Source organism: Heterodontus francisci, chromosome 17, assembly GCF_036365525.1.
Source record: "Heterodontus francisci isolate sHetFra1 chromosome 17, sHetFra1.hap1, whole genome shotgun sequence".
Taxonomy (NCBI): Eukaryota; Metazoa; Chordata; class Chondrichthyes; order Heterodontiformes; family Heterodontidae; genus Heterodontus; species Heterodontus francisci.
The window spans coordinates 70,393,685-70,419,019 of NC_090387.1; the positions used below are offsets into that span (position 1 = coordinate 70,393,685).

The following is a 25,335-nucleotide window of genomic DNA, read 5'->3' on the forward strand; positions in this document are numbered from 1 at the left end:
AGTGGGATTAAATGACTCCCATCGAGAGAAACTCTTCTTATTGAGTAGCCTGCTCTGTGCTGTAAAATTCTGATTCTGGTGGAAGGAGAATTAAAGCACAGCATGAGCAAAGAGAAAGAGAATCTCAACTACCCTTCAGCTCCAAAGTGCTCTCAAAAGTCTCAGTAAACCATAGAATATAATTTGGAAATAAAGGTAAAGTGGAGTGGGAGGCTGTACATGGATCAGAAAGATGAAGCAAGTTGGGTATATTCCAATTTACTATATAACTGTCAGACCACCAGCTGAATTTTATCAGGAGCTAAGAAATTCCGCTGCTGGGACTGAAATCGGGACCCAACCCCATGCCGACGGGATCCTGGGGCAGCATTTTACTGGCAGCAGCCAATTAACCGGCCGCCACTGGAACCACTGATCCAATTGAGGATGATGGCCTGCCTCCCAGAGCTACCAGACCAAACAGAGGGCCAGCAGCTCAACAGCCTCGACAGTGCCACCATTAGAGGTGGCCACTGCTGAGGCTGCAAGATGAAGGAGAGGGCGCCTCCATGGCGAGGTGCCATCAAAGACAAGGTAAGTTTATTTTAAAGAGTCAGGGCCAGGCAGGCAGGCCTCGGCGATTGACCGGGGCTGGGGTCACCTTTGACAGACAGTGCCATACCCGGTGGGGGCAGCCATAAAGGAAGGCTCCCCATCCCCCACCTGGAAACCTGCTGGGAGGCTGCCAGGGTTTACCTGGCAAAATGTTGGCGGGTCAGGAGGTGACTCTTAATTGGGCATTTAAGTGACTCAATTGACCACCAGGTGGGTGGCCACATCGCTGAGGTGCCTGTCGCTATGGCGGTGGGAAGATGTCGGGCTTTCCTCCCGATGTCTTCGGCCACCACTTCACCAGCCCTGCTGCTTCCCAGCCTGTCTCCAAAGGACTGGTAAAATCCAGCCCCTCATTTCAGCATCACAACAATCATAACAAATACTATCAATCTCTTAGCTTAAAAGATTTTATTTAAAGCCAACCGCCAGGGGAATTGCAGGAGGGGAAAACAGAGTGAGAAAACACTCACCCAGGAATCAAGCCTGTAACAGCCCTATCTATAATGGAAAACAAAAAGGAGCAATATGCTGAAACATCAGTAACTTATAAAACCTTAAACCAGACTTTTCAAAAAGAATTCAAAAAAATAAATACGAAAGGTCTACCAAAAGCTAGCCAAGTTTGTAAAGCAGTCTCCTGGATCATCAAAAAACCTTTAACAAGAGTAGACAGCCTGGAAACCTAACATCCCTGGAGATGTGTCTAAAATCAAACATGAACTAGAGCTGTTTTCTTTTCAGTAGAGGGCCCAAGGGCTTATATTAACAATAAAAAAATGAAATGCTTCACCAATCAGGAGGCAATTTAATAAATTATTAAACATTCTTATTCCTCATGCTTTAAGCCATCAGCAATTCACATTAATTTAAAGTGTCATCTTGGCTCCTTTGGTAATACTTCTGCATCCGAGTCAGAGGTTGTGGGTTCAATGCCTATTCCAGGACTTCAGCACACAATCTAGGCTGTCACTGATTACTGTACTTTCAGAGGTAAGGCTCTTTAGATGAGGTGCTAAATTGAGTTCTCATCTGCTTGTTTAAATTACAGTTCAAGGTAGAGCAAAGAGCTCCCTAGCGTCTTGGCCAACATTCTCCCCTGAACCAACACCACCAGAAATAAATGAGCTCATTATTTCCCTCATTGCTGTCTGTTGGATACTTCGACTGTATTTGCTTATGAAACAACTGTCAGTGCATTACAAAGTAATCACATTGTGTGTGAAACATATTGAGATGTTTCAGAGTGATGTGCTAAGCATATGAATGCAAGGCTTTACTTCAATTCCCTTCCTATTAAGCATTATCAGCCATAACAGCCTTAGCCCAATGGAAGAGTGGTAGTCAGCAGTGCACAAGCATTAACATCGAAAACTAGAAAAAGCAGATGAGGAGTTTCCAAAGAGCTGACACCTCAAAAGCAGGCCTGAAAATAGACCTACGACACATCAAGATAAAGAGTTAAGCCAACAGTTTAATGGAATATGGCCTCGGTGTGATCTACCTTGCAGATTGACCAATTTTCCATCACTTTCATTGCAGTGTACATAACAATTTGCAGCAGTGGTGGCTCAAAAGTTATTGAAGGAGGAGTGTGTGAGTGTTAACAGCATGAATATTAGTTGCTATGACAACATGTTGTCCCCTCCATCACCCTCCTCCCGAACATTTTGATTGTTGACACCTGATTGAAGAGTATCTATTACCATCTTGGAACCTGTTATGATTTTGATGTGAATCTCACATTACACCTTTCTTTAAATGAGGTAAAATATATAATTACTCCAACTCCACTGGTTATTTTATCTCCATGCCTTGGTAATTCCTCAAATACAGTGTTATGGACAGGTGAGAGATGATAGGGATGGCGCTCCCTTTGTCAACTGACTGAAGACAGCGGGTGGAATTTTATGCTGGTGGCAGAGGTCTCGACAAGAGGGAAAACCGATGATGAGATCTCCGCATCACCACTTTTCCAGAACGTCCTCTGAATTTAATGCCAATCAGACACTTAACTTGACAGTGGCAGGCCTTCCATAGGATTTAGGACCCCATTGCCAGAATGGCTTAAAGCCCTTAAAAATGGCGCTGGCGCCCTGTGTGGTGGCACCAGACTCTGTTGCCGGGGACACGGCAGCCGCTCCCTTATGTCATTAGGGGCTGACGGTTCGCCCCCTCTATTTAAATGAGCTCCCGCACGAAATATCACGGGGGCTCCTCGGCAGCCGCTGAATGCGAGCGCCGCGCTGAGTTTAAAGGGCGCCGCTGCAGAGCACGGCATCTGAATAAAATTCAGCCCAAAGTGTCTGCAGCAATATTGTGAACACAGTTTTTTTTAATTAGTTGGAGAAATGCAGCCATTACCACAGGAAGGGTCATTTGCATTTTAATGACTTCTCAAAGATATATCCAGAAAAATTGCTTTCATTTTAATTACTTCACCATACCTTGTGCAGACATAAAAATTAGCTCAGGGTTCTTGCAGTTCCATGCGTATTGACAGGAAAGAAAAGGTCACCTGACCTCTCAACTCCATTTTGTTTTACAGGAAAGTGTCCCATTTGGGTTTACTTCATAAGTTTGTATTTATAGTGTCAAGAAAACATGCTATGTCAAATGAGGATTTTTAATTAATCAGTTGGAAACCTACATTTAACTTTTCAAAAGCTGGCAGCCAAGATAGCCACCACAATTTGCATTGAAATACCTTACACTTCAAAGGAGGGACATATGTCTGAGCTAGCCAATATTAATTTGGAATCAGCTAACAGCTTCACTTTAAGTAGCAAAACCTTCAACACTATCTTGAAGCAATGAGATTAGAGAGAGATTGAGAATTCCTAGACTTGAGTCTAGTTAAATGGCAAATGAGGACACCAGACAATCATGCCTCCCCATCTGTCAAAACTAGCAGCCTTTTGCTACAAAGGGTCAAACTGCTGAGACTTTGGGTGCAGAATATAGGGGGTGTCTCTCTATCACTTTCTCTCTCCAGGTGACCTTGAGGCATTCAAAGCTTTTCTCCTGGCTGGAAAAGATCCAAGACAAAGACCCCTGGGAAGAAGATCACCTGTGCTACTGTCTCCAAGAATATCTACCAACCAAGAACATCAGAACTCCAAATTCAGCCACAAGACAACAGAATTAACAGACTGTATATTATTTTTATTTGTTCTGGACTCTAACCCAACCCAAACTATTCCTCATCATTCTGTAATCTATTTGTGTGTTTGTGATTCTTATATATGTATGTGGGTGAAAGTGCAGTGTAATTTATTATTTTATTTAGATTGGGTTTTTGTTGAAATACAATAAACTCACCTCTCTCATGTTTAAACTCAAGAAAACCTGTCTGATTGGGTCTTTTATGATCACAACAAAGGCAAAAGGTTAAACATTTACTGAAGTGGTAAGTACAACCACTATTTGAAAAGGATTAAATCCTGTTGTGGTCAAACAAGGGGAAACACAAGAGAGGAGCCTTGCCACCCCTCCTCACCTGATTGTAATAGTATGTCATAAGTTCCTATTGCGTGAGCATGGCAACAGTGATAGGAAGTGATAAATAAAACCAATTGACATAGTCACACCCTTATCTCAAAAAATTTAGTTACAACCAATGTTGACAAAAATACCTCTTCACATTAAACAATATGCGAGGAAAAGAAAATACATAAAAAATAATTTTTGGGGGGGGGGGGGGGGCAAACATTGAAAAGATCCGTAAATCAGACTCTCAGAAACCAACAGCCCATTTAATATTTTTCTGCCTGAAGTTTGTGTCCAATTAAATAAATTAACCTCTTGATTGGTTCAACCTTTATGCTTTTGATTGACCTGCAGGTCAATCTTCCAAATGATCTGACTGGTTGATACTAACAATCTCCGATGCCAGTGCATAATATGTTGTTTCTTGTAAAACAATCTGACAAGTTGGAAAGTTGCCTAGAAGGATATGTTGTTAGGGTTGGATGAATTAGGTTGGGAGGAGGCTTCTGCAAAGCCTAATCACCAACGTGAACCATTTTTGGCCAATATCCTATTTCTGTATTTTATGTTCTCGCTCAGGGCTCTGCAATGTGCAGATCCAGAACCCTGTGCAGCTCTTTAATATCTCATTTGCGGCTCCCAACCTTTTCCAGTTGGATTGCATTAACATGAAAAAAAGCCTAAAAAAATTAATTCAAGGAAAGTAAGAGCCGTGTTTTTATTGTGAGGATAAAAAGCTAATCATTATACTGCAATTTACAGTTTCAAATTATTTAGTCTAATGATAAACATCATTGTGCTCTCTATAAACCAGTTTCAGGGGTATAGATACACCTTCGTTATAGATAATGCCTTTTAATAGCTCCCTGGAGAGTTGGCATGGACTCGATGGGCCAAATGGCCTACTTCTGTGCTGTAAATGAGTCTATGAATCAAGGAACAGACTTTATGGCTGCGACCATTATTGTTTCTAATATAGCTGAGATGATAAATTATTCTGAATGTGCTATTAAAAGATTTTTTTAATCGTCAGAATCTAGTACTGAAAAAATTGACTTAATTCTACACATCTTAAGTTAAAATTTGATTTAAAGATGACGTTACTGGCAGAAATGTAGTTAAAAAAAATCAAAAACGCGATAATTCAGAGTTAGGTCTATTTTAATTTTGTTTTTTTCTATTGATACACAAATTCAATACATGTATTTTATTTATCATAAATGCAAATTTTACATTCTACACTTGGCAATTTGCCATGAATTTGGTTTAATCATGCTGAATTTTCATCTTGTGGCTCTCAGTAGTTTTTATTTTAGGCATTTTTTTTTTTTTTTAAAAGGCTCTTCAGGTAAAAAAAAGTTGCTGATCCTCCTCGCCCAACCCCCCACCCCCATTCTAGTTCCATGGGCAAAGAGGACACAGATGAAATTCAACACAGAAAAGTGTAGCCATGAGATTAGATAAAAGAAGTGGGAATGTGAAGTACACGCTACTTGAGCTAACAGCAGGAAAGAGATTTGGGGTTTGTGGTGAATAGGTCATTGAAACCAGGTAGTTAAGGAAGCAAAGAAAACTTTGGGATTTATGGTTAGGAGTGTGATTTAAGGAGATCAAAGATGATGTTGAAGCTGCATCTGGCCTTGATGAGATTGCTTCTAGAGTTCTGAGTTTAGCCTTGTTCACTGTATTACAAAATAGATGTAGAATTATTGAAGGAGTTCAGAGGAGAACTACAAGTGTGATCCCCAGACTTGGAGGCGGAGTTCAAATGAAAGCTCACCTACCCATGGACTTTAATTAGATAGTGTTCCGGCCAATGTTTACCCCTGAATCAGGTTATCTGGTTATTAACTCATTGCTGTTCGTAGGACCTTGCTGCACACAAAATTGGCTGCCATGTTTCCTGAGGTTGTAAAAAGCGCTGTATAAATGCAAGTCTTTATTTAATTTAGGCAACAGTATTTAAGTGGGTAATAGAATTAGGGAACAGAAATTAGTAGCAGGTTTTTAGAAAACCAGATGACTTCACTCCAGGGAGGGGGAGAAGGAAGGGCGACTTATATATCACCTTTAAGGTCATCAGGACCTCCCAAGCTTTTCACAGCCAAAGAATTACTTTTTTTGAAGTTAGTCACTGTTGTAATGTAGGGAAAGGCAACAGCCAATTTTCACACAGTAATGTCCCAGAAATAAATGACTGGATACGCTGTTTTGGTGGTACTGATTGTTAGTTCAAGAATCACGGAGAAGAACCTGCTGGGAGTTTTGTAAGGAGACATTCGATGGGAATTCAATTTCATGGTGTTCCCGTGCATTGTGCATTGGCATCCAGGATGGATTAATGGATTCATTCTAGCAAGGATTTTCAGGTAACCTTTTCTTGCATTCTGACTTAGGAGACATTGTGGCAATCGTTAGGGCACCCATCCACCAATGTAGGGACTAGGGGGGTTGGGCTCCCACCCACCATTGCCCTCACACCTACAACTGCAGGCAGAGGTGCATCCACCTCACTCTGTTTGAGGATTAGTACATGTGGTTGCTGTAACTCCAAGGGAAGCCATGGCAGCGACTGTAATAAGTGAAAGCCTAACTAACCTTAATGCTCAGCTGCTCTTTGGAAGCAACCAAATCATAGTATTTCCAGCCTCAAGTATTAGTGCATGAAGGAAGGGACGTTAGGGTAATCAATAGCCAGCTGCCCTGCTATACCTGCCGCTAACCATATCTGCAGACCCTGGCGTACTTACCCAGCAGTGGTCATGTGGGATCAATTTCACTGACCCTGGGTCAGTAGGGGGCCAGATGTAGAACTATTTATCAGCTGCAAGGATATGTGGAATTACTGTGCACTATATGGCTGGCACAGAAAGTGACAGTAATAAAATAGCAGAAAATGCTGGAAATGCTCAGCAGGTCTGAAAGCATCTGTGGAGAAAGAAAGAGTTAACGTTTCAAGTCAATGACCTTTCATCACAACTCTGCTTTCATTTCTGATTTCCAGCATCTGCAGTATTTTGTTTTTATATAAGTGGCAATGATGGTTAGCTGGGACCTCAGATCTGCCTCCATCACCTTTCCAGCATGTCAAAATGTTGACCTTTGGGAACTTGAGCATTTTGTCTCCCCCAATCTACCTTTCAAATATTTACACCCAACCTGGAGTGCAATCTTGCAGTCTCCCCCAATTAGGCTCCTTCCCTGCAAAGGGCCAAATCCACACATAGAGATATGAATTGATAAGCTTTTGAATTAACCATAGAAAATTGCATGCAGTCAGCATACTACTCCTCTGGTCAGCTTTGCACTCAGTTTGTGGATATTAGGGATTGGACTTCACTGGGGTAGAAAATCTAGGCTAGTATCTTTGAAAATTTCAATTTTAGTCAATGTCTGTTTTCTTGCAATCAACATAATTTATAATTACACAAGACAACAGATGTGCTTTGATAAAGTGAGACCTTTTAACATCGTTTTCATTGCCAAAGGAAATAGTTCATCTTAAGCAGGGTTTGTACTTGTTTGGTGCTGGTTATATTGAAAAAGGTGCAGATGCTCCTGCTGGACACTATGCTTTGCTGATTTTAGATTATCAGACTGTAGGTTGTTTTTAGAGAATTCAACATTTGAAGTAAGGACAACTGCGATTGGATTTTTTTAAAGATCAGTTCAATTAGTAAATAAGAAATTGGTATCTCGAGATTCTGATTCATGTATTTTCCATATAATTAGCAAAAGGCAAACAATTTGTCTCATTTTAACTGATGAAATGGTCAAATAGTGCTAGGACTGTGGAAACATCATTGCAATGAAGGCAGCTGATCAGGTTGGCTGGCTATGATATGTAGGGTTAGTTAGATATTTCAAAGTTTTGTTCAATTTGCTTGCGGGAGTGGAAGGAAAGTCTTTGGGGATCCTTTTTATTAATCCGGACATTGGGTAGCAGCTGCAACAGCGCAAGAGGGTTTGGTTGTAGAACAGGCATTGGTTTCTTTTCATATGTGAAATGTTAAGTGTCTGATGTGCACCACAGGGAATCTGACTTCAAAAGAATAGCATAACCTTTTATCTTAAATGATTGTGTGCTTTATCAATAATGTTTGATTTTAGTTTCTAATGTTCTCTCTGCTTTTGGATCTTAGTAGCACTCATTTTTAATGAGGAAGTGGGCAAACAGCTCAATATTCTAGGGTAGATTCAAGGCTTGGGTGCTCCCTGTGCGGATCAGCACTCGCAACGAGATTAATGCACTTCTGGTCATCAATTTTGATTAATTAATCTACATCCTTGAGCAGCCAAACTGCTCTCATGGCACATTGAAAATGTGACACCAACAAAAGGAATGACCCTTATTGGATCCAGTGGGAATCCCTGATTAGAAATCAGAAACCAATCAGCAAGCACAAGTGTCTTGATAAAAAGGATAATTCATCAATGAGAATGTTAATGTAGGAATTGGTCGCTACTTTGAGCTAAATGGTCAGGCATCATTATGTAGCATTGACCCAGTCACAGATCTGAATTAGCATTCAATTAGCACAGAATTAGAATAGATTTTAAAGTGAACGGCTTCAACCATTTTCAGGCTTTAATGGATAGACTGTATAATCTATACAGCCATTTTCCACTCAAAGGATTTTCAATTATCATTTCTGAAGAAAGTTTGTGTCCAAAATGTTATCCCCTTTTTTTCTCCTTAGATACTGACAGACCTGTCGTGTATTTCTGTTGCGGATTTCCAGCATTTTCTCCACCCTGCTTTTAACAAGAAAATAAACTGCCGAGGACCTAGATTTACACCTAAAGTTGCAAATGGGTTAGGAACCGGGTGAATTGCAGGTTCATCCAGGATACTGTATGCTGCAGGGAGTAACTTTGAGGGGCTTGTGCCCATATCCTTGCTGCTTCAGAGGACAAGTTTGCTCTCTTCTGAACTCATTTAGGATTTAGCCCAAACATGTAATATTCTTTTATGAATTGTCAATGCTTTCAGAATTATTTCACTTAACTACACTTAAGTACCACACTGAACATATACAGACAAGCTACTGCAATGTATTTTACAACTTATCGAAACTACAAAGGTCACTTGAAAGGAAAGTTGAATGACAAGTTGTATTTAACCAGCGACGGCAAGGAACTTCAGCACCTGAGGCAGCCACCCGGTAATATCAGGCAACCTCTTGGCGGGCCGGGGGGGGTGGGTGGAGAGGGGGTTGCCCTCCTGATCGGGCACAGTGTCCCAGAGGGGCCTCCCACCAGCAGCACAAGCTGCCCCCGATGGAGCATCTCCCCTGCCTTCCTGAACGACACCCAATCCCCTTGGAAGGCCCCAGCCAATTAGGGTTTCAGGTCTAGCCAGGGACACTTACCTTTCTCAGGGCCGGCATCCATGCTGCTGCTCTTGGAGGCAGTACTTCCTGCCTCAGAGGGGCAGAAGTCCCTCCCAAGGCCAATTAAGGACCTGAGCCATGCAAAATTGCTATGTGGCTTCCAGACCCGGCAGAGGTAGGCTCACCCCTGACTTTTAAGCCAGTGGGAAGGGCCTCCGCCACCATGTAATATTACAGCCCTTGTGTCCAGTTCTGGGCACTGCATTTCAGGAATGCATTGGAGAGTGTGCAGGAAAGATTATAGAAACATGGCTCCAGTGATGAGACTTCAGTTATGTGGACAGATTGACAAAACTGGGACTGTTCACCTTAAAGAGAAGGGAAGGTTTGGAGGAGATTTGATAGAGGTGTTCAACATGATGATGGGTCTGGACAGAGTAGATAGGGAGAAACTGTCCCTATTGGCAGAAGGGTCGAGAACTAGAGGACACAGATTTAAGGTGTTTGGCAAGGAACCAAATGTGATGAGGAAAATCTTTAACACAGCGAATGGATCTGGAATGCACTGCCCGAGAGTGTGGTAGAGGCAGATTCAATTGTGGCTTTCAAAAGGGAATTGGATAATTATCTGAAGAGAAAAAATTTGCAGGGTTACGGGGAAAAGACAGGGGTGTGAGACTCGCCAAGTTGCTCTTGTAGAGAGTCAGCACAGATAAAATGGGCCAATTTTCTCCTTCTGTGCTGTAACAATTCTATGATTCTAACTCCCTGGTCAGCGTCTCAGGCTGAACTGGGCTGTTCACAACCTCAGCAACATATCTGACTCAGTTAAGCTCCTGACCTGATATTAAAAAAGGTCTGCCAGCTACTACCTCCATAAAATCACCCACCTTTTCCTCTACTTATCTCTCACTGTAACCTTCATACATGCTGTTGTCCATCCAGACTCAATTATTCTAATGCTGTCATGGACAGCCTGCCATCTTTCATAAATCCTGCTGCCTCTATCCTATCCTGCACTATTGACCTCAATCTCAGGCCCCCGAAACTTCAAATTTAACATTCTCATCTTAAATCCACCTGTGGCTTCACCTCTCCCTAATTCCATAAACTCCTATGGCTCTGCAATGTTTCCCAAACTCCGTTGCCCTGACTGCAGCTTCTTGTGCATCCCCAGTTTTTCCTCTCCAATAGTGGCTATGCTTCAGCTGCCTAAATCCCAACCTCTAGAATTCACTCCACTTCACTCTCTCGGTTTAAGACCTTCTTAAAATTCATTTGTCTGCCAAGCTTTGGTAACCTGCAACTCCCTTGTTTCAGCTTCCATATTTTCTCTTAAACCATTGGGAAATGCTATTAAGGCACAATATAACAGTGGTTATTATTGGCCTATACTTTGCACGGGAAGCAGTTTTCAGTTTGAAACACCAAAATATTTAGATCCTCCAATTCCAGCCTCTTACATGTCTCCAGTTTTCATCACTCCACCATTGGCAGTGGTGCTTCAGCTGCCTTGGCCTTGAGCTCTGGAATTTTTCCATCTCTACTAGTCTTTCCTCTTTTAAGACATTCCTTAAAAGCTACCTCTTTGACCAAGCTTTTGATCAGCTACCCTATTATCTCTATATGGAGCTTGGTGTCAAATTTCATTTGACAACAGTCCTGTGAAGTGCCTTGAAAAGTTTTGCTATACAAGTACAAATTATATGTGTGCCACAAATATCTCATCACATTGTAAAATTCCCTAATGAATGTTGTATGACCTAAATTCAACTCAGGCATATTAGACAGACCAAAATTTAAAATTTCATACTGATCTCTACACAACTAATCTCTAATAAATCCACCAGGTTTTGTAGTTAAATACTCAAATGTAACAGGGGTTCTTGTATTGTAAATGTATATTACCCTATATATTGACAACCTACTTGATTTGTTCCATAGGAACATAGGAGCAGGAGAAGGCCATTCAGCCCATCGAGCCTACTCCACCATTCAATACGATCATGACTGATCATCCATTTCAGTGCCTTTTTCTCACAGTATCCCCATATCCCTTGATGTCATTGGTATTTAGAAATGTGTCAATCTCTGCTTTAAACATATGCAATGACTGAGCTTTCACAGCCGTCTGGGATAGAGAATTCCAAAGATTCACAACCCTCGGAGTAAAGAAATTTCTCCTTATCTCGGTCCTTAGTGGCTTCCCCCTTATTTTGAAATGGTGTACCCTGGTTCTAGACTCCCCTACTAGGGGAAACAACTTACCTGCATCGACCCTCTCTATCTCTAAGTATTTTGTAGGTTTCAATGCAATCACCCCTCATTCTTCGAAACTCTATAGAATACAGGCCCAGTTTCCCCACTCTCTCTTCATAGAACAGTCCCGCCAACAAGTCTGGTGAACTTTCATTGCACTTCCTCTTTGGCAATAATATCTCTCCTAATGTAAGGAGACAAAAACTGCACACAGTACTCCAGGTGCGGTCTAACCAAGGTTCTATACAATTGAAGCAAGACTTCACTATTCCTGTACTCAAATCCTCTTGCGATAAAGGCTAACTTAAAGGCCTGTTACCCGACCCAAGCCCAATGGGACCCAACGACATGTGTCGGGGTCGGGTCGGGTCGCTCTTCCGGGCTTAGGATGGGTCAGGCCGGACACACACACACAGTATTAATTGGACTTGAAAAGTTGTTTAAAAAGATGAAGATTGGAGACATGAAGTCAGTGATTGTTTGGTCACGAGTTAAACAGAAACCCATGGAATTGTGCCCAGACAGGTTGTGCCACACTGTACCAGTATCTGTATTGCTTAAAATAAACACAGCAATTGCCCGAAGTCTCCGAAAATATTATACATTACCTAGACTCCTGCTTTACAGGTTGAACTACTAGCTGCAAGTTTATCCAGTGAGCAGCTGAGATGCAGAGACCAGGAAGGTCCTGAGTGATTGATTATAAAATATACAGTATTTATATAAAATGATCACGGTCAGGACTCTAGTCTACACACATACAGTACAGTACTAGACTAGAGTCCTGACAGCACAACACCTCCTTTTCCTTTTTGCCTGTCCTTCCTAAATGTCGAATATCATTGAATATTCAGTTCCCAGTCTTGGTCACCTTGAAGCCATGTTTCTATATTGGCAATCAGATCATATCTATTTACCTCTAATTGTGCCTTTAAATCATCTACCTTGTTGCGAATGCTGCGTGCATTCAGGTAGCGTGTCCTTTACCTTGTCTTTTTGACATTATTTTGCATTCTAAGCTTAGTTGTTACTTGCCTTTGCTCCACCTGCCTTCTAACTTTGCTTGCTACTTTTCTACTTCCAGTTACCAGCTTTACTTCCTTCCAATTTAAGCTATCCTCAGGTTCCCATCCCCCTGACAAGCTAGTTTAAATCCTCCCCAACAGCACTTGCAAATCTCCCTTCAAGGATATTAGTCCCGGTCCTGTTAAGATGTAGCCAGTCCATCTTGTACAGGTCCCACCTGCCCCAGAACCAATGCCTCAGAAATCTGATGCCCTCCCTCCTACACCAATTCTCCAGCCACGTGTTCCATCGATCAATCTTCCGATTCCTATGCTGACCAGCATGTGGCACTGGGAGTAATCCTGAGATTACCGCTTGAGGTCCCGTTTTAAAATTTCCGTCCTAACATCTGGCTATTATAAAGCTCTGACATACCAAATTAAGCTGATCGATAACTTGTTTTAATGGTGGTTCTATAGAAAGTATGCAATGAACATACCCACTACCTCCACCACCTAGTAGGACAAGCACAGCAGATGCTCAGGAACACAGTCACCTCCAAGTTCCCCTTCCAAGTCACATCATTCTGACTTGGGAGACACATCGCCATTACTTCTTTGTTAATAAAAATCCTGGAACTCCCTATATAAACAGCACTGTGGGAGCATCTTCACCACACAAGAACATAAAAATTGAAGCAGGAATCTGTCCCCTCGAGCCTGCTCCGCCATTCAATGTGATCATGGCTGATCAGATTGTGATCTTAACTCCACTTTCCTGCCTGCGCCCCCCACCGTCTCCCTTGTAAATCAAAAATCTGTCTAACTCAATCTTGAATGTATTCAATGACCAGAGAATTCCAAAGGTTAAGGATTCTCAGAAAGATTGTCGTGGTTCAAGCCGAGCAGCTCACCCTCACCAGACAATTAGGGATGTGCAATAAATGCTGTCAGTGATACCCAAATGCCGAGATTTAAGATTTTTTTTAAAAACCTCCCACGCAAAATAGACTAGCCCGGAGTAGTAAACTGGAAATGTTAGGAATTCGGGTCTGTTAGCGATACTTCCTCTGGTTCAGCCGTTCCTGCTGCCTGATCCTTTATGGAGTGAGCTCACGCTTGCCCTTTTCATCTCGACTGGTACGGCATTAAGATCAATGACAATTGACAAGCAGTGACAATGACATTCCTGTGGGATCTGGACCGGCTCCTTCCTGGCGCACATATCCCTCTTCAATGGCTTTGGAGGCGGGCCGAGCTGACACAGGTGAGGTGAACTTCAGTTCGAGTCACAAACTACTTTATTTGGCCGCAAGGTGAAACGTAGAGCAATAGATACAACTACTTGTTCCACACAAAAGAGTCCAATTTGTATCTGTGTAACGAAACAAAATAAAAAAAGGTCCAACACTATCACCCTGCACACAATTTCAAACTCAAAAAATCCCCGTTTGTTATTTACAATGCAAGACAGAACCTTTCTCCCAACAGGCTTCTCCACGGCACTAGCTACCGAACTCCTTTCTAAAAGGCAGATTGCTTTTCGGCACTATGATTCGGCTTTATTCCGACTCTGCAGAGTCAGGCAGCCAAAACAAAACGCTCCTGAACACGGGGTACAAGATGTTTACCACTTGGAAGTAAGTGAATTACTTACTGTTTCGGTCTCTTGGGGTGGGAAAAAAATGCATTTGGCGTATTAATCTTTCGTTAACTTTAAGTTCACAACGCAACGTGGAACCCGAGGGGTTAATTGTGGTTAAAGTGCGCTTTGAGTTAAAGCAAGTTATACTACAATCCTTTCCATGCAAAAATTACCGGAGTCCTAACACGTAGCAGGATACTGAGAAAAACACAAAAGCCCATTTAGCAAATCTATATGGAAAATCCCGTTCACAGTCTTCAAAATTCCTCAACCTTTAAAACAGCGAGATAAAACAAAACTAAAAGTGTGCAAGTAGAAATGGTCAAAAAAAAAATCACATTGACGATGCCTTCATTGCCATCCACAGGAGCTGTCCACAATGAGCATAAACCGAGGGCTCACTAAGTGGATTTATTTTGAAGATGGATTTCAACAACTGGACCTAGAAGGGAGACTGTTGGAGCTGGGCTCTGGAATACGCCAAATAGAGGTTTACGATTATGTACTATTCACCCCTCCCCAGTTTGCCACTTCATCAAAACCAACGGGGCAATCGCGTCAGAGACAGTTATTGCTGGAAGTCTTTCTACAGAACAGGCAAGCTGCCAATAAAACAAAAGCAAAATACTGAGAATGCTGGAAATCAGAGAAAATGCTGGAAATAGGTCTGACTGTATTTATGGAAAGAGTTAACATTTCAGGTCTGTGACCTTTCCTCAGAAGGCAACATTGAGCACACCTTCATATTTTGCAGAGACTAAATTATACTAGACAAATAAAAACAGAAAATACTGGAAATGCACAGGTCAGACAGTATCTAAGGAGGAAGCTAACATTTCAGGTCAATAACCTTTCCTCAGAATTGGCTGGGCGATTGGGTGTCACAAAGGAGACTTTTTAAAGGACTCCAATAGGTAGGCAAACATGTTGTCTGAGCCATGGGCTGCTGGCCAAAGCAGCGAGAATCAACAGCTATCTAGTAGGAAAGGTATCTTGTAGCCCTGTGGCCAGAGACCAAATGCTAGGAGTTGTCTCTACCATTTAGCACTCACCATTGGGAGTCAGTTTCCTCAGTTCCCAGTCAGGGTACAAAGAAATTCCAGGTGGTGCAGGTCAGGCGGAAACTGCACGAACAGTTTTAAATGCTGATGCTAAATAAAAAGGTTTTCTTTTTAACAAACTACTTTTTATCTATTGCAATTTGCTATTGTACTATCAACTCAATTTACTTTCATAGGTGGGATTTGTGAAAGTGGAAAATTGGTCCTTTGCCAGATTTTATCATTCCTGTCTCCTTGAACGTTCTACTCAGTCATACAGCACAGAAACAGGCCCTTTGGCCCATCGGGTCTGTGCTGGCCATACAGCACCCAACTATTCTAATCCCATACTCCTGCACTTGGCCCATAGCCTTGTATACTATGGCATTTCAAGTGCTCATCTAAATACTTCAATATTGTGAGGGTTCCTGCCTCCACCACCTCTTCAGGCAGTGCATTCCAGATTCCAACCACCCTCAGTGAAAAAATGCTTCCTCAAATCTCCCCCCCCACCCCCAAATCTTCTGCCCCCTACCCTAAATCTATGCCCCATGGTTCTTGACCCCTCCACTAAGGGAAAAAGTTTCTTCCATCTAATCCATCAATGCCCCTCAATCATGTCCCCCCTCAGCCTTCTCTGCTCCAAGGAAAACTACCCTAGCTTTTTCAGTCTCTCTTCGTAGCTGAAATGCTCCAGCCCAGGCAACATCCTGGTGAATCTCCTCTGCACCCTCTCCAGTGCAATCACATCCTTCCTATGTGTGACCAGAACTGTACACCATATTGGCCAGTTGTGGCCTAACTAGCATTTTAGATAGCTCCATCATAACCTCCCTGCTCTTACATTCTATGCCTTGGCTAATAAAGGCAAGTCTCCCATATGCCTTCCTAACCACCTTATCTACCTGTGCTGCTGCCTTCAGTGATCTATGGACAAGTACACCAAGGTCCTTCCGACCCTCTGTACTTCCTAGGGTCCTACCATCCATTGTGTATTCCCTTGCCTTGTTAGTCCTCGCAAAATGCATCACCTCACACTTTTCAGGATCAAATTCCATTTGCCACTGCTCTGTCCATCTTACCAACCCATCGATATCTCCCTGTAATCTAAAGATTTCCTCCTCACTATTTACAACACCAATTTTCATGTCATCTGCGCACTTACTGATCATGCCTCCTATATTCTCATCTAAATCATTAAGTACACTACAAACAAGGGTCCCAGCACTGACCCCTGCAATACACCACCGGTCACAGGCTTCCACTCGCAAAAACAGCCTTCGACCATTACCCTCTGCCTCCTGCCACTAAGCCAATTTTGGATCCAATTTGCCAAATTTCCCCATGGGCTCATAACTTCTTAACCAATCTCTCATGCAGGACCTTATCAAAAGCCTTACTGAAGTCCATGTAGACTACATCTACTGCTTTACCCTCATCTACACATCTAGTCACCTCCTCAAAAAATTCAATCAAATTAGACAGACACGATCTCCCCTTGACAAAGCCATGTTGACTATCCCTGATTAATCCCTGCCTCTCCAAGTGGAGATTAATCCTGTCCCTCAGAACATTTTCCAATATTTTCCCAACCACTGATACTCACTGGCCTGTAATTACCTGGTTTATCCCTACTACCTTTCTTGAATAATGGTACCACATTCACTGTCCTCCAGTCCTCTGGTACCTCTCCTATGGTGAAAGGGGATTTGAAAATTTGTGTCAGAGCCCCTGCTATCTCCTCCCTTGCCTCACATAACAGTCTGCGATACATCGCATCTGGGCCTGAGGATTTATCCACTTTTAAGCCTAATAAAACTAATACTTCCTCCCTCTCAATGCTAAGTTGTTCAAGTATATCTCAATCCCCCTCCCTGATCTCTACACCTATATCGTCCTTCTCCATAGTGAACAGATGAAAAGTAATCATTTAAAACCTCACCTATGTCCTCTGGCTCCACACAAAGATTGCCACGTTGGTCCCCTAATGGGCCCTACTCTTTCCCTGGTTATCCTCTTACCATTAATATACTTATAAAAACACATTGTGATCTTCCTTTATCGTGCCCACCAGTGTTTTTTCATGTCCCCTCTTCGCTCTCCTAATTGCTGCTTTTTTTTTTAATGAAGTGCCACCCTACACTTTATATACTCTAGTGCCTCCGCTGTTTTCAGCACTCCAAATCTGCCATAAGCCTCTTTTTTTTTTCCTGATCAAATCCTCTATATCCCTTGACATCCAGGGTTCCCTGGACTTGTTGGTCCTATCCTTAACAGGTACATGTTGGCTCTGAACACACTCAATTTCCTCTTTGAATGACTCCCACTGGTCTGATGTAGACTTTCCTACAAGTAGTTGCTCCCAGTCCACTTTGGCCAGATCCTGTTTTATCATATTGAAATCGGCTTTCCCCCAATTCAGTATTTCCAGTCCATCTTTGTCCTTTTCCATTACTACCTTAAATCTTCGGGTTATGGTCACTATCCCCGAAATGCTCCCCCACTGACACTTCTAACACTTGTCCGGCTTCATTCCCGAGGATTAGGTCCAGTACTGCCCCTTCTTTTGTAGGACTTTCGACGTACTGTCTCAAAAAGCTCTCCTGTATGCTTTAAGAATTCCGCCCCCTTTAAGCCTTTTGCACTAAGACTATCCCAGTTAATATTGGGGAAGTTGAAATCCCCTATTACATTATTTTTACACCTCAGATTTGCCTACATATCTGCTCCTCTGTCTCTCCCTGTCTCCAACTGTTTGGAGGCCTGTAATACACTCCCAGTCAAGTGATTGCCCCCTTTTTGTTTTTAAGTTCTATGCACATGGCCTCATTTGAGGAACCCAAGATGTCATCCCACCTTACTGCAGTAACTGACTTCATCAACAGTGCACCAGTGGACATTTTCTCCTTTAAAGCTTTTGTAACCTCAGCTCCTACTCAAATACACAATAGCTATTTCAAATGGTTCTTGAGCACCATGTGTAACAAGGAAATAGCCATTCAGATTAACACAAGGAAAAAGCCCAAGCCCTCCTCCCAGAGTATTGTGATGTGAAGAGTGCTTTCAAGAGCACATGTTAAACTCCCATCATTTACTTAGCTTTCCACATATAGGCAATTCAATTTTCAAGCATGATTTTCACCAGATTTTCCCATCTACTTCTCGTGGGAAAGGTCTGGAGAGGAGAGAAAAAGACAACATTCAATACTCAAGTTGAGATTAAAGCAGAACTACTAAGCATTGTCTTCTAATTTAGAAGTTGAACAAAATGACCTCAAAACTGGTGGCAACAGGCAACAACTTCTCTCGTCGCTACTATGGTCCCAAAAGGCAAGTTTATTAAACAGATAAATGGAAATGAACTGCAGTCTGACAACTCAGTGCTTGGTAGATCAATTAGTTTTATGGTCACAAGTTAGCATTCTGCAACAAAATTCTTTATAGGCCTCAATTTTGCTCATTTTGTAAACTAGAAATTTATCATAAAAAGCAATTTGATACAATGCTGCAGATATAAATTCAACATTACACAAGATTCTACATTTTGAATTCCTAGGGCAATGCTGTATATGGGGTACATTCCACTCAGCAATTTAAACAGTTTCACAGGACCCCAACAGTTGCATTCAAGTGAGACAGTTTTACCACATCCCTCAGTTACTGAGTTCATAATTGTTTGTATATAAAAAGCTCACATATCCAAAACACACCAGGCCTAGCAGACATTTCAATAATGTCCAATTGCATCACTACATTTTAGATTGTTTTACATGACATTCTACATGTGAGGAACATTATTCCCAAGATCAGAATCGAGATAGGAAACAGCATTATGTAAAAGAAAGATGGGTTGGTTTTAGAATGCTAATCCTTCAGTTTAATTTTTCCTTCAAGAAAACTGGCAATTAATTTGGGTTTCATATTCTAGCTTTGTCAGTGATGGTAATCAATTTACAGCTTAATGTTACAGCAAGCAACAAACAGTAGACACTGGTCCACCATAGCTGACACCTATTTTGCAAAGGAAATTAGATAACTGTCAGACCTAGGGGCCTGGCTCGAGTTTGAACAATCATGTAGTTATTTTAATAAAAGCACCAATGATTCTAAGAACACAAGAACTTAGTTTCTAAACTATGACTAGTGCACAAAAATGTACATGATAAATCGATGTATAGGCACAGTATTAAATTAATGCCTTATATCCTTAAGATTTTGCCTTTATATAAAAACTCCTATTGTATTTTGATTGACAGGCATCTCCCACCAATAGTGGCGACTGACCAGGGTTTATTCACAAGCCAGGTAAGCCTTGAAACAGTTATGCCATTTCAGGTTCTGGAATTTGGTCAAAAACCTGTGGTATTAGAATGCTAGTCAGAAGGAATTATAAACATTGCTTGGGAAGAGAATTTGGAAAAAAAACTACTTTCAAAATATACAGACCTTTATTTACATTACATTTCACCTTATATAGAATCTCTTAAGCATTCATAAATGAGTCAATATTTGCAGTAAAAACAGTAGAAATGAAATTTCTTTAACTGCATAGTTAAGCCAGCATACTGTCCCAGAAAGCAGTGGAACAAGTCAGCCCAGGGTTACATTCAGAATAGTCAGCGTTCAAAGCATAATAGTCAGTGTTCAACCTACACGACCCTAATGTTAAGAGAAACAAGTTTCATCAAACGCTAAGTTTTGGGCTGGGATCGGGGGTAGTGAGGCATCCATAGAAAAACATTCCACACCAGAAACCTAAAATTCTTTTACTGCTTGATAGTAACAGACAACACTTCCAGCACCCATAACCTCCATTGCTTAAAAACTTTCCACATTTTCTTCTAAAATAAAAAGAAGAAATGCTGGAACCACTCAGCAGGTCTGACAGCATCTGTGGAAAGAGAAGCAGTGTTAACGTTTCGGGTCACTGGTCTATACTGTTCCATGAACTGACTGGTGAAACAACCAAATTGATAATTGTGCAACACATATCCCTTGCCCATAGAGAAGCAGAATCAAAAACTACAATACCAGCTCTTCAAGAAGTTTCATTCTATTTGTGTCGTGGGGAAAATGCATTTTTAATGCCCTTAAAAAGGTGGAGACGGTGGCAAATTTTCTTTACAGTTCATGTTTATATTAAATACTGGTAAATTTAAAGCAGCTACTCTTAAAAAGCATGATGGGGCGCATAAGTGTCTGAAATTTAAAGATGTTGAATTAAATGCACAGCAATTGGCAGACAATCTAAATGCTGGAGGGATTTGATGAGCAACTAAAATGAAAATTCGCTGGACGTTTGTAGAGCAACATCACATTACAACCCGAACTTCAAGAATTTACAGAACACCAACCAGTTTGGAAACCACACTACTTGGAAAGCAATAGTATGACACTTGTAAATTACAAACCCTAACTAAATCCAACATTAAGGAAATGGTTTGTGCAGACAAAGCTTTAATTGGAGAGTAGAAGTACAGGTGTCGGATAAGTTAAGCAATAAAATATTAAGGAAGTTAAAACTTTGGAATGAGGGTTTCATTGTTCCTCACATCTGCTAACATGGAAAACAGAATAAAACCTGAATGATAAATTAAATTGTGCAGCTTGATTTCCCTTTTTCTTTAACATTTTTACTTACTAACCATAAACTGCTGAAAATTCAAAAGCTCAAACTTTAGTGTTAATACTTCCTACAATGCATAATTGCTTTGACAAGATTTATAGATATCAAGGTCCAAAATATATACATTTAACAATTAATAAATATTGATCAACAGGCAATACAGCTCCCAAAGATCAGGCACTTTTGTTAGAAAACATTGGGGTATAATATTTGGACAATTCAGAAAACAGTGAAGCTTTTTGCCTTCTCTAGGTGTAGAAGGAATCCTACATGTAGCTGTAGAACTTGGGTCTGGCCATTTGTAGGAATGTATCTGGACAGAGATTCTCAAGAGGCTGGCTGATTGACAAGGCATTAATAGTGTGATCTGGTGACCAATCGTAGACATCAGTGACTCTTCTCAAATATTTCTTCTGGAATTACAGTATGGAATGGGTAATCCCAAAACTGGCTAGTAATTCCAAATCCTAAAATGGGAGAGGAGAAATAAATGATCCAGGTTAGAAGTTGCATTACACCTGATAAATTCCCAATTAAACTTTAATGTGATACATGTAGAAACACATGAAGGTACTGCATCTTACTGACTGCAAGGTTCCAGGCTAACTCCCTTGACTATCCTCACCATAGCTGGCTACAATTAGACCCTTTTGCTGGGCTTTATAATGAGGAAAGAGTTGGGAATTCCACCCTTGATTATATTCATGACCACCATCAGCAACCCCCAACCCCTCCCAATAAAAAAAGTACACAGGCAGATTATAAAAAGAGGGCCTGATCAGGCTTGGCTGTGGTGTGCACGATTTCCCCACCCATGCCGAATCAATTAACTTGCAGCCATTCAATATCCGGGTTGACACATGAAGAATGGCCACTTGGGGTGGAGTGGAGAATTGAAAAAAAAAAAATTCATTGCAGCAGATGCTCAGCACCTTGGAAATGTTTCACAGAATAAACCATTGCCTCCAGGGAAAGGGTGGACTAATTTAACATGATATTGGAAAAGGCATGTGCACGAGATCAGTCCTAGGGAGACTTGTCCATTCTCAGGAAAACTCTTCCCAGCATCCCCACTTACTATTGGGAGATGCACTTCACCCCTTAAAGGATGAAAATAATTCTACTGCTTCATCTTCAGATCTATTTTCAGCTTTTTTGCACTGCTAGGAGTATTAACTGTTTAAACATTTTACACACATTTGGATGGTGTCCCTCTGTTCCCTTCTAAATTTAGACTGGCAATGCCAGTTCCACCTTGCCCATAAATCAGGCCATGAAGGTTAGGCAAGCACATTTCTCCTCTTCCACCTAACCCCCTCAGCAAAGGCAAGGATTCATACCAGTTTCTTGATCTGTGTTGAAACTAAAACCCTCAAAATAAACTTCAAAATACTGCTGGAATAGAGAGACACTAAAAGCATCCCAGGACCGTCAAATTTAGAAACAGTTTGATAATTTGAGAAAGTAGGGCCTCCCATAAAGACAACTTTCACGGGATTTTCAACCGCAACATGAATTTACAAAGTCGGCCAAAAACAGGTGTTTGCTATATTAACAAACTGGGCAGGAGAACAAGTGAGGATGTATCTCGCATACTGCTAAGGATAAATTTAGTCTGTCAAACCATTTTTCTTTGAAAAGTACGTATTCTAAATGCCACAGAAGCAGAAAATTATTGAAACAAGGGCAAGTTACTGCACAAAGGAAAAAAAAAGTGGGGATGCTGGTACATACCTAGACTGGTATAGAACTAGCTTCAAACCATGTTTGAAAGATCTGGGGTATTGGATTTAATCAGCGGACTCATGAAACAAAGAAATTAACAATGCTGAACTATTTTGCTAAACTCAGTGGACAAGTCATTGGATGTCATAGCAAAATTGCATAATGCTCTGATCAAACCACACCTAAAGTACAGTGCACAGTTTTGTGCAAGACAAACATTCAGGGTTTGAAGACAAAAAAAAGTGCCAAAAAAGGTGAACCCCAAAGTTAGAAGATTGGTCATAAGCAATGCTTCCTTTAACTTCTGCTTGCTGTGTACAGCCAGCTTGTTGCACTGCACAGTCTCTTAAAGATGTGCACATGCACAGCCATGTGCCAATTTTAAAGGGAACGTTGGCTGTGCACAGCCTTTTTGTCCTCACATGGCACATTCCCAATTGCTGTGCAGTCACACATTTGCATGGCTGAGAGAGAACACGAGGGAAGGAGGTTATTGAGGACATCTTACAGAAGTATATATGATATTAAATGGTATAAAGAGGTAAATCTAGATTATCACTTCAAGGTAAGCCATAAGGATAGGACATGGATCCAACAGCTGAAACTGGTAAAAGGTGAATTTTGGAACAATTTGTTCAGAGAGTGATCAGCACTTGGAATAGCCTAAAGGTAGAGTAGGAGGCAAAAATCTTTATTCAAGAAATCAGTTGGATGCTATGATTTGGAGAGGGTAGGGTGGGGGGAAATTGTACATGTCTCTTTCTGGTTGGACATATTAGGATAAGCTGAGGAAGTCACACACCCATTTGAGGTCAGAATAATTGTTGACAATACGTGGAAATACAAGGGAAACGTCATGTCTGCAATTTCTATGATGCAGTAGACTTATGATCTCCTGACAAGCATCAATTTCCTTCAAGGATTTAAGCAGGGGTTCACAGGAGAGGTTCAGCTTGCAGGGAGCAGCTATTTGCTGTTTTAAGCAAACTGCTGGCCTCATTACCACTAATATTGCACTCAAATCTCAGCTATGCATTTTCCTTGCTTTAAAAAAAAAGGTAGCCAAACAAAAAAAGTTAGTTTTGGCTATGATTATGAACTCAATTTATTTTACATGGGAGTTTGCTTACCCCATATGCTTTAAACAAGAGTAATATGTACTGTGACAACTGATGAAAGGCTGCTTACGAACTCTCAATGGGTATGGGTGAACGATAAAAGCACAGTACATTGAGGTGGGAGACAAGCGATGGTTGGCAGTACAGAAATGGGGTTGCATAGCTTGAACTCAGCAGGAAGAAAACTAACTCCTCAGCATTAAACCAAGTCACAAAGATTACCTCAAATGCATCTCATGTTAATGTAGTATGGGATTGTCCAAAACTGGGATTAAGGCACATTGTCAGGGCAGAGTACAGGCAGCTTTTACTCTGAAGTTTGTTATACTCAACATTGGGCTCCAAAAGGTAAAACAGGTAGCATTTTCCAGAATTGGCATCTTTCCCTCCGATGGATGTTTGCATCCTACCTTATGTCACATAGTGGCCCAGATACTGTCAATGCTGAGTGTCATTATTCCACTGAAACTGACAGCAACTTCAGGAGTCCGCCCATGTGCGGAATAATGCAGAAATTGTGGTCAGTGATTCTTCTATGCTTTTCCAGATGTGCACTGTTGAGGTACCCACCCACTGGCCCCAACCCCAGACAGCAGTCAATGGGAAATCTTTGAACGGATGAGAGCTTCTATTCCTACACTGTTAGACTCACTGTAAATACTGTGAAAAAGTTACACCTTGTAAAATGAGGTGCACCTGGATTTTTAAAATGGTGTACGAAGATAATTACTGCTAAACTCCCTCACTGCTCTGAAAAGCTAATTTATATTTGTGGAATGTCAAATTTCTCCATTTGTTACAAAAGTTCCACACATTTTAAAATATCTTTACTTTAACTGCTATCTTAATCCAATCAATCATTTCACTTATAAATTTAAAAGTTGAGATTCAGTGCTTTTAACTTCCTGGTTTACTGTCTGTGGGAATGTGATTACTGACATCATTGCTGCTGCATGCCTGGAGATCCCTTTGACTTGGCAGCAGATTTGAAACAGGCATTGGGCAAGCGGAAAGTCACACCAAAGATTGCTAAATCTAGGTGGGCAGCTCTTAGAAGTCAGGTCAGTGGTAAGCACCAACATTCCCGCTAATTATTTTATTTTTGAGCCGGCAGGCAATTTCTTTAGGTGTGCGGCCCCTTCAAATGTTTGTGTGGCTGCGCACACAGTAATTTAAAGGGGGCTAACTAGTGTATGGCCTGTGTAGGGACTTTCAGGTTGCTGCACAGCCAGGCAGCTTAGAGGGAACGCTGGTGGGCACCATTGTTTCACCACTGACTGCAAATTTTGGGCCACTGTTTCAACTCGATTATCTTTTGAAATTAAATTGTTTTGGCCAGTCCTGGTTGAGGAGTGGTGGTTTTGGGGGTCCAGGTGGGGGGCAGGAAGGAAGAAGAACAGAGGTGGGCTGATGGCAGAATATTGGACAGAAAATCCAGGAGGAAACACAGCTCCTCAACTTGGTTCAAATAAGCATTGAAGAATACCAAAAGCTTCAGAAAGATT

General features: G+C 41.4%; 1 protein-coding gene across 1 annotated transcript in view; it reads right to left on the bottom strand.

Moving 5' to 3' along the window:
- Positions 1-18,727: 18,727 nt before the first annotated feature.
- Positions 18,728-25,335, bottom strand: part of fa2h (fatty acid 2-hydroxylase) — an 87,707-nt gene continuing 81,099 nt past the window's right edge. Inside the window, exon 7 of the mRNA XM_068049930.1 lies at positions 18,728-21,454. Coding sequence (XP_067906031.1) covers positions 21,375-21,454 — 80 coding nt within the window. The 3' untranslated portion in view covers positions 18,728-21,374. The remainder of the gene's footprint in view (positions 21,455-25,335) is intronic.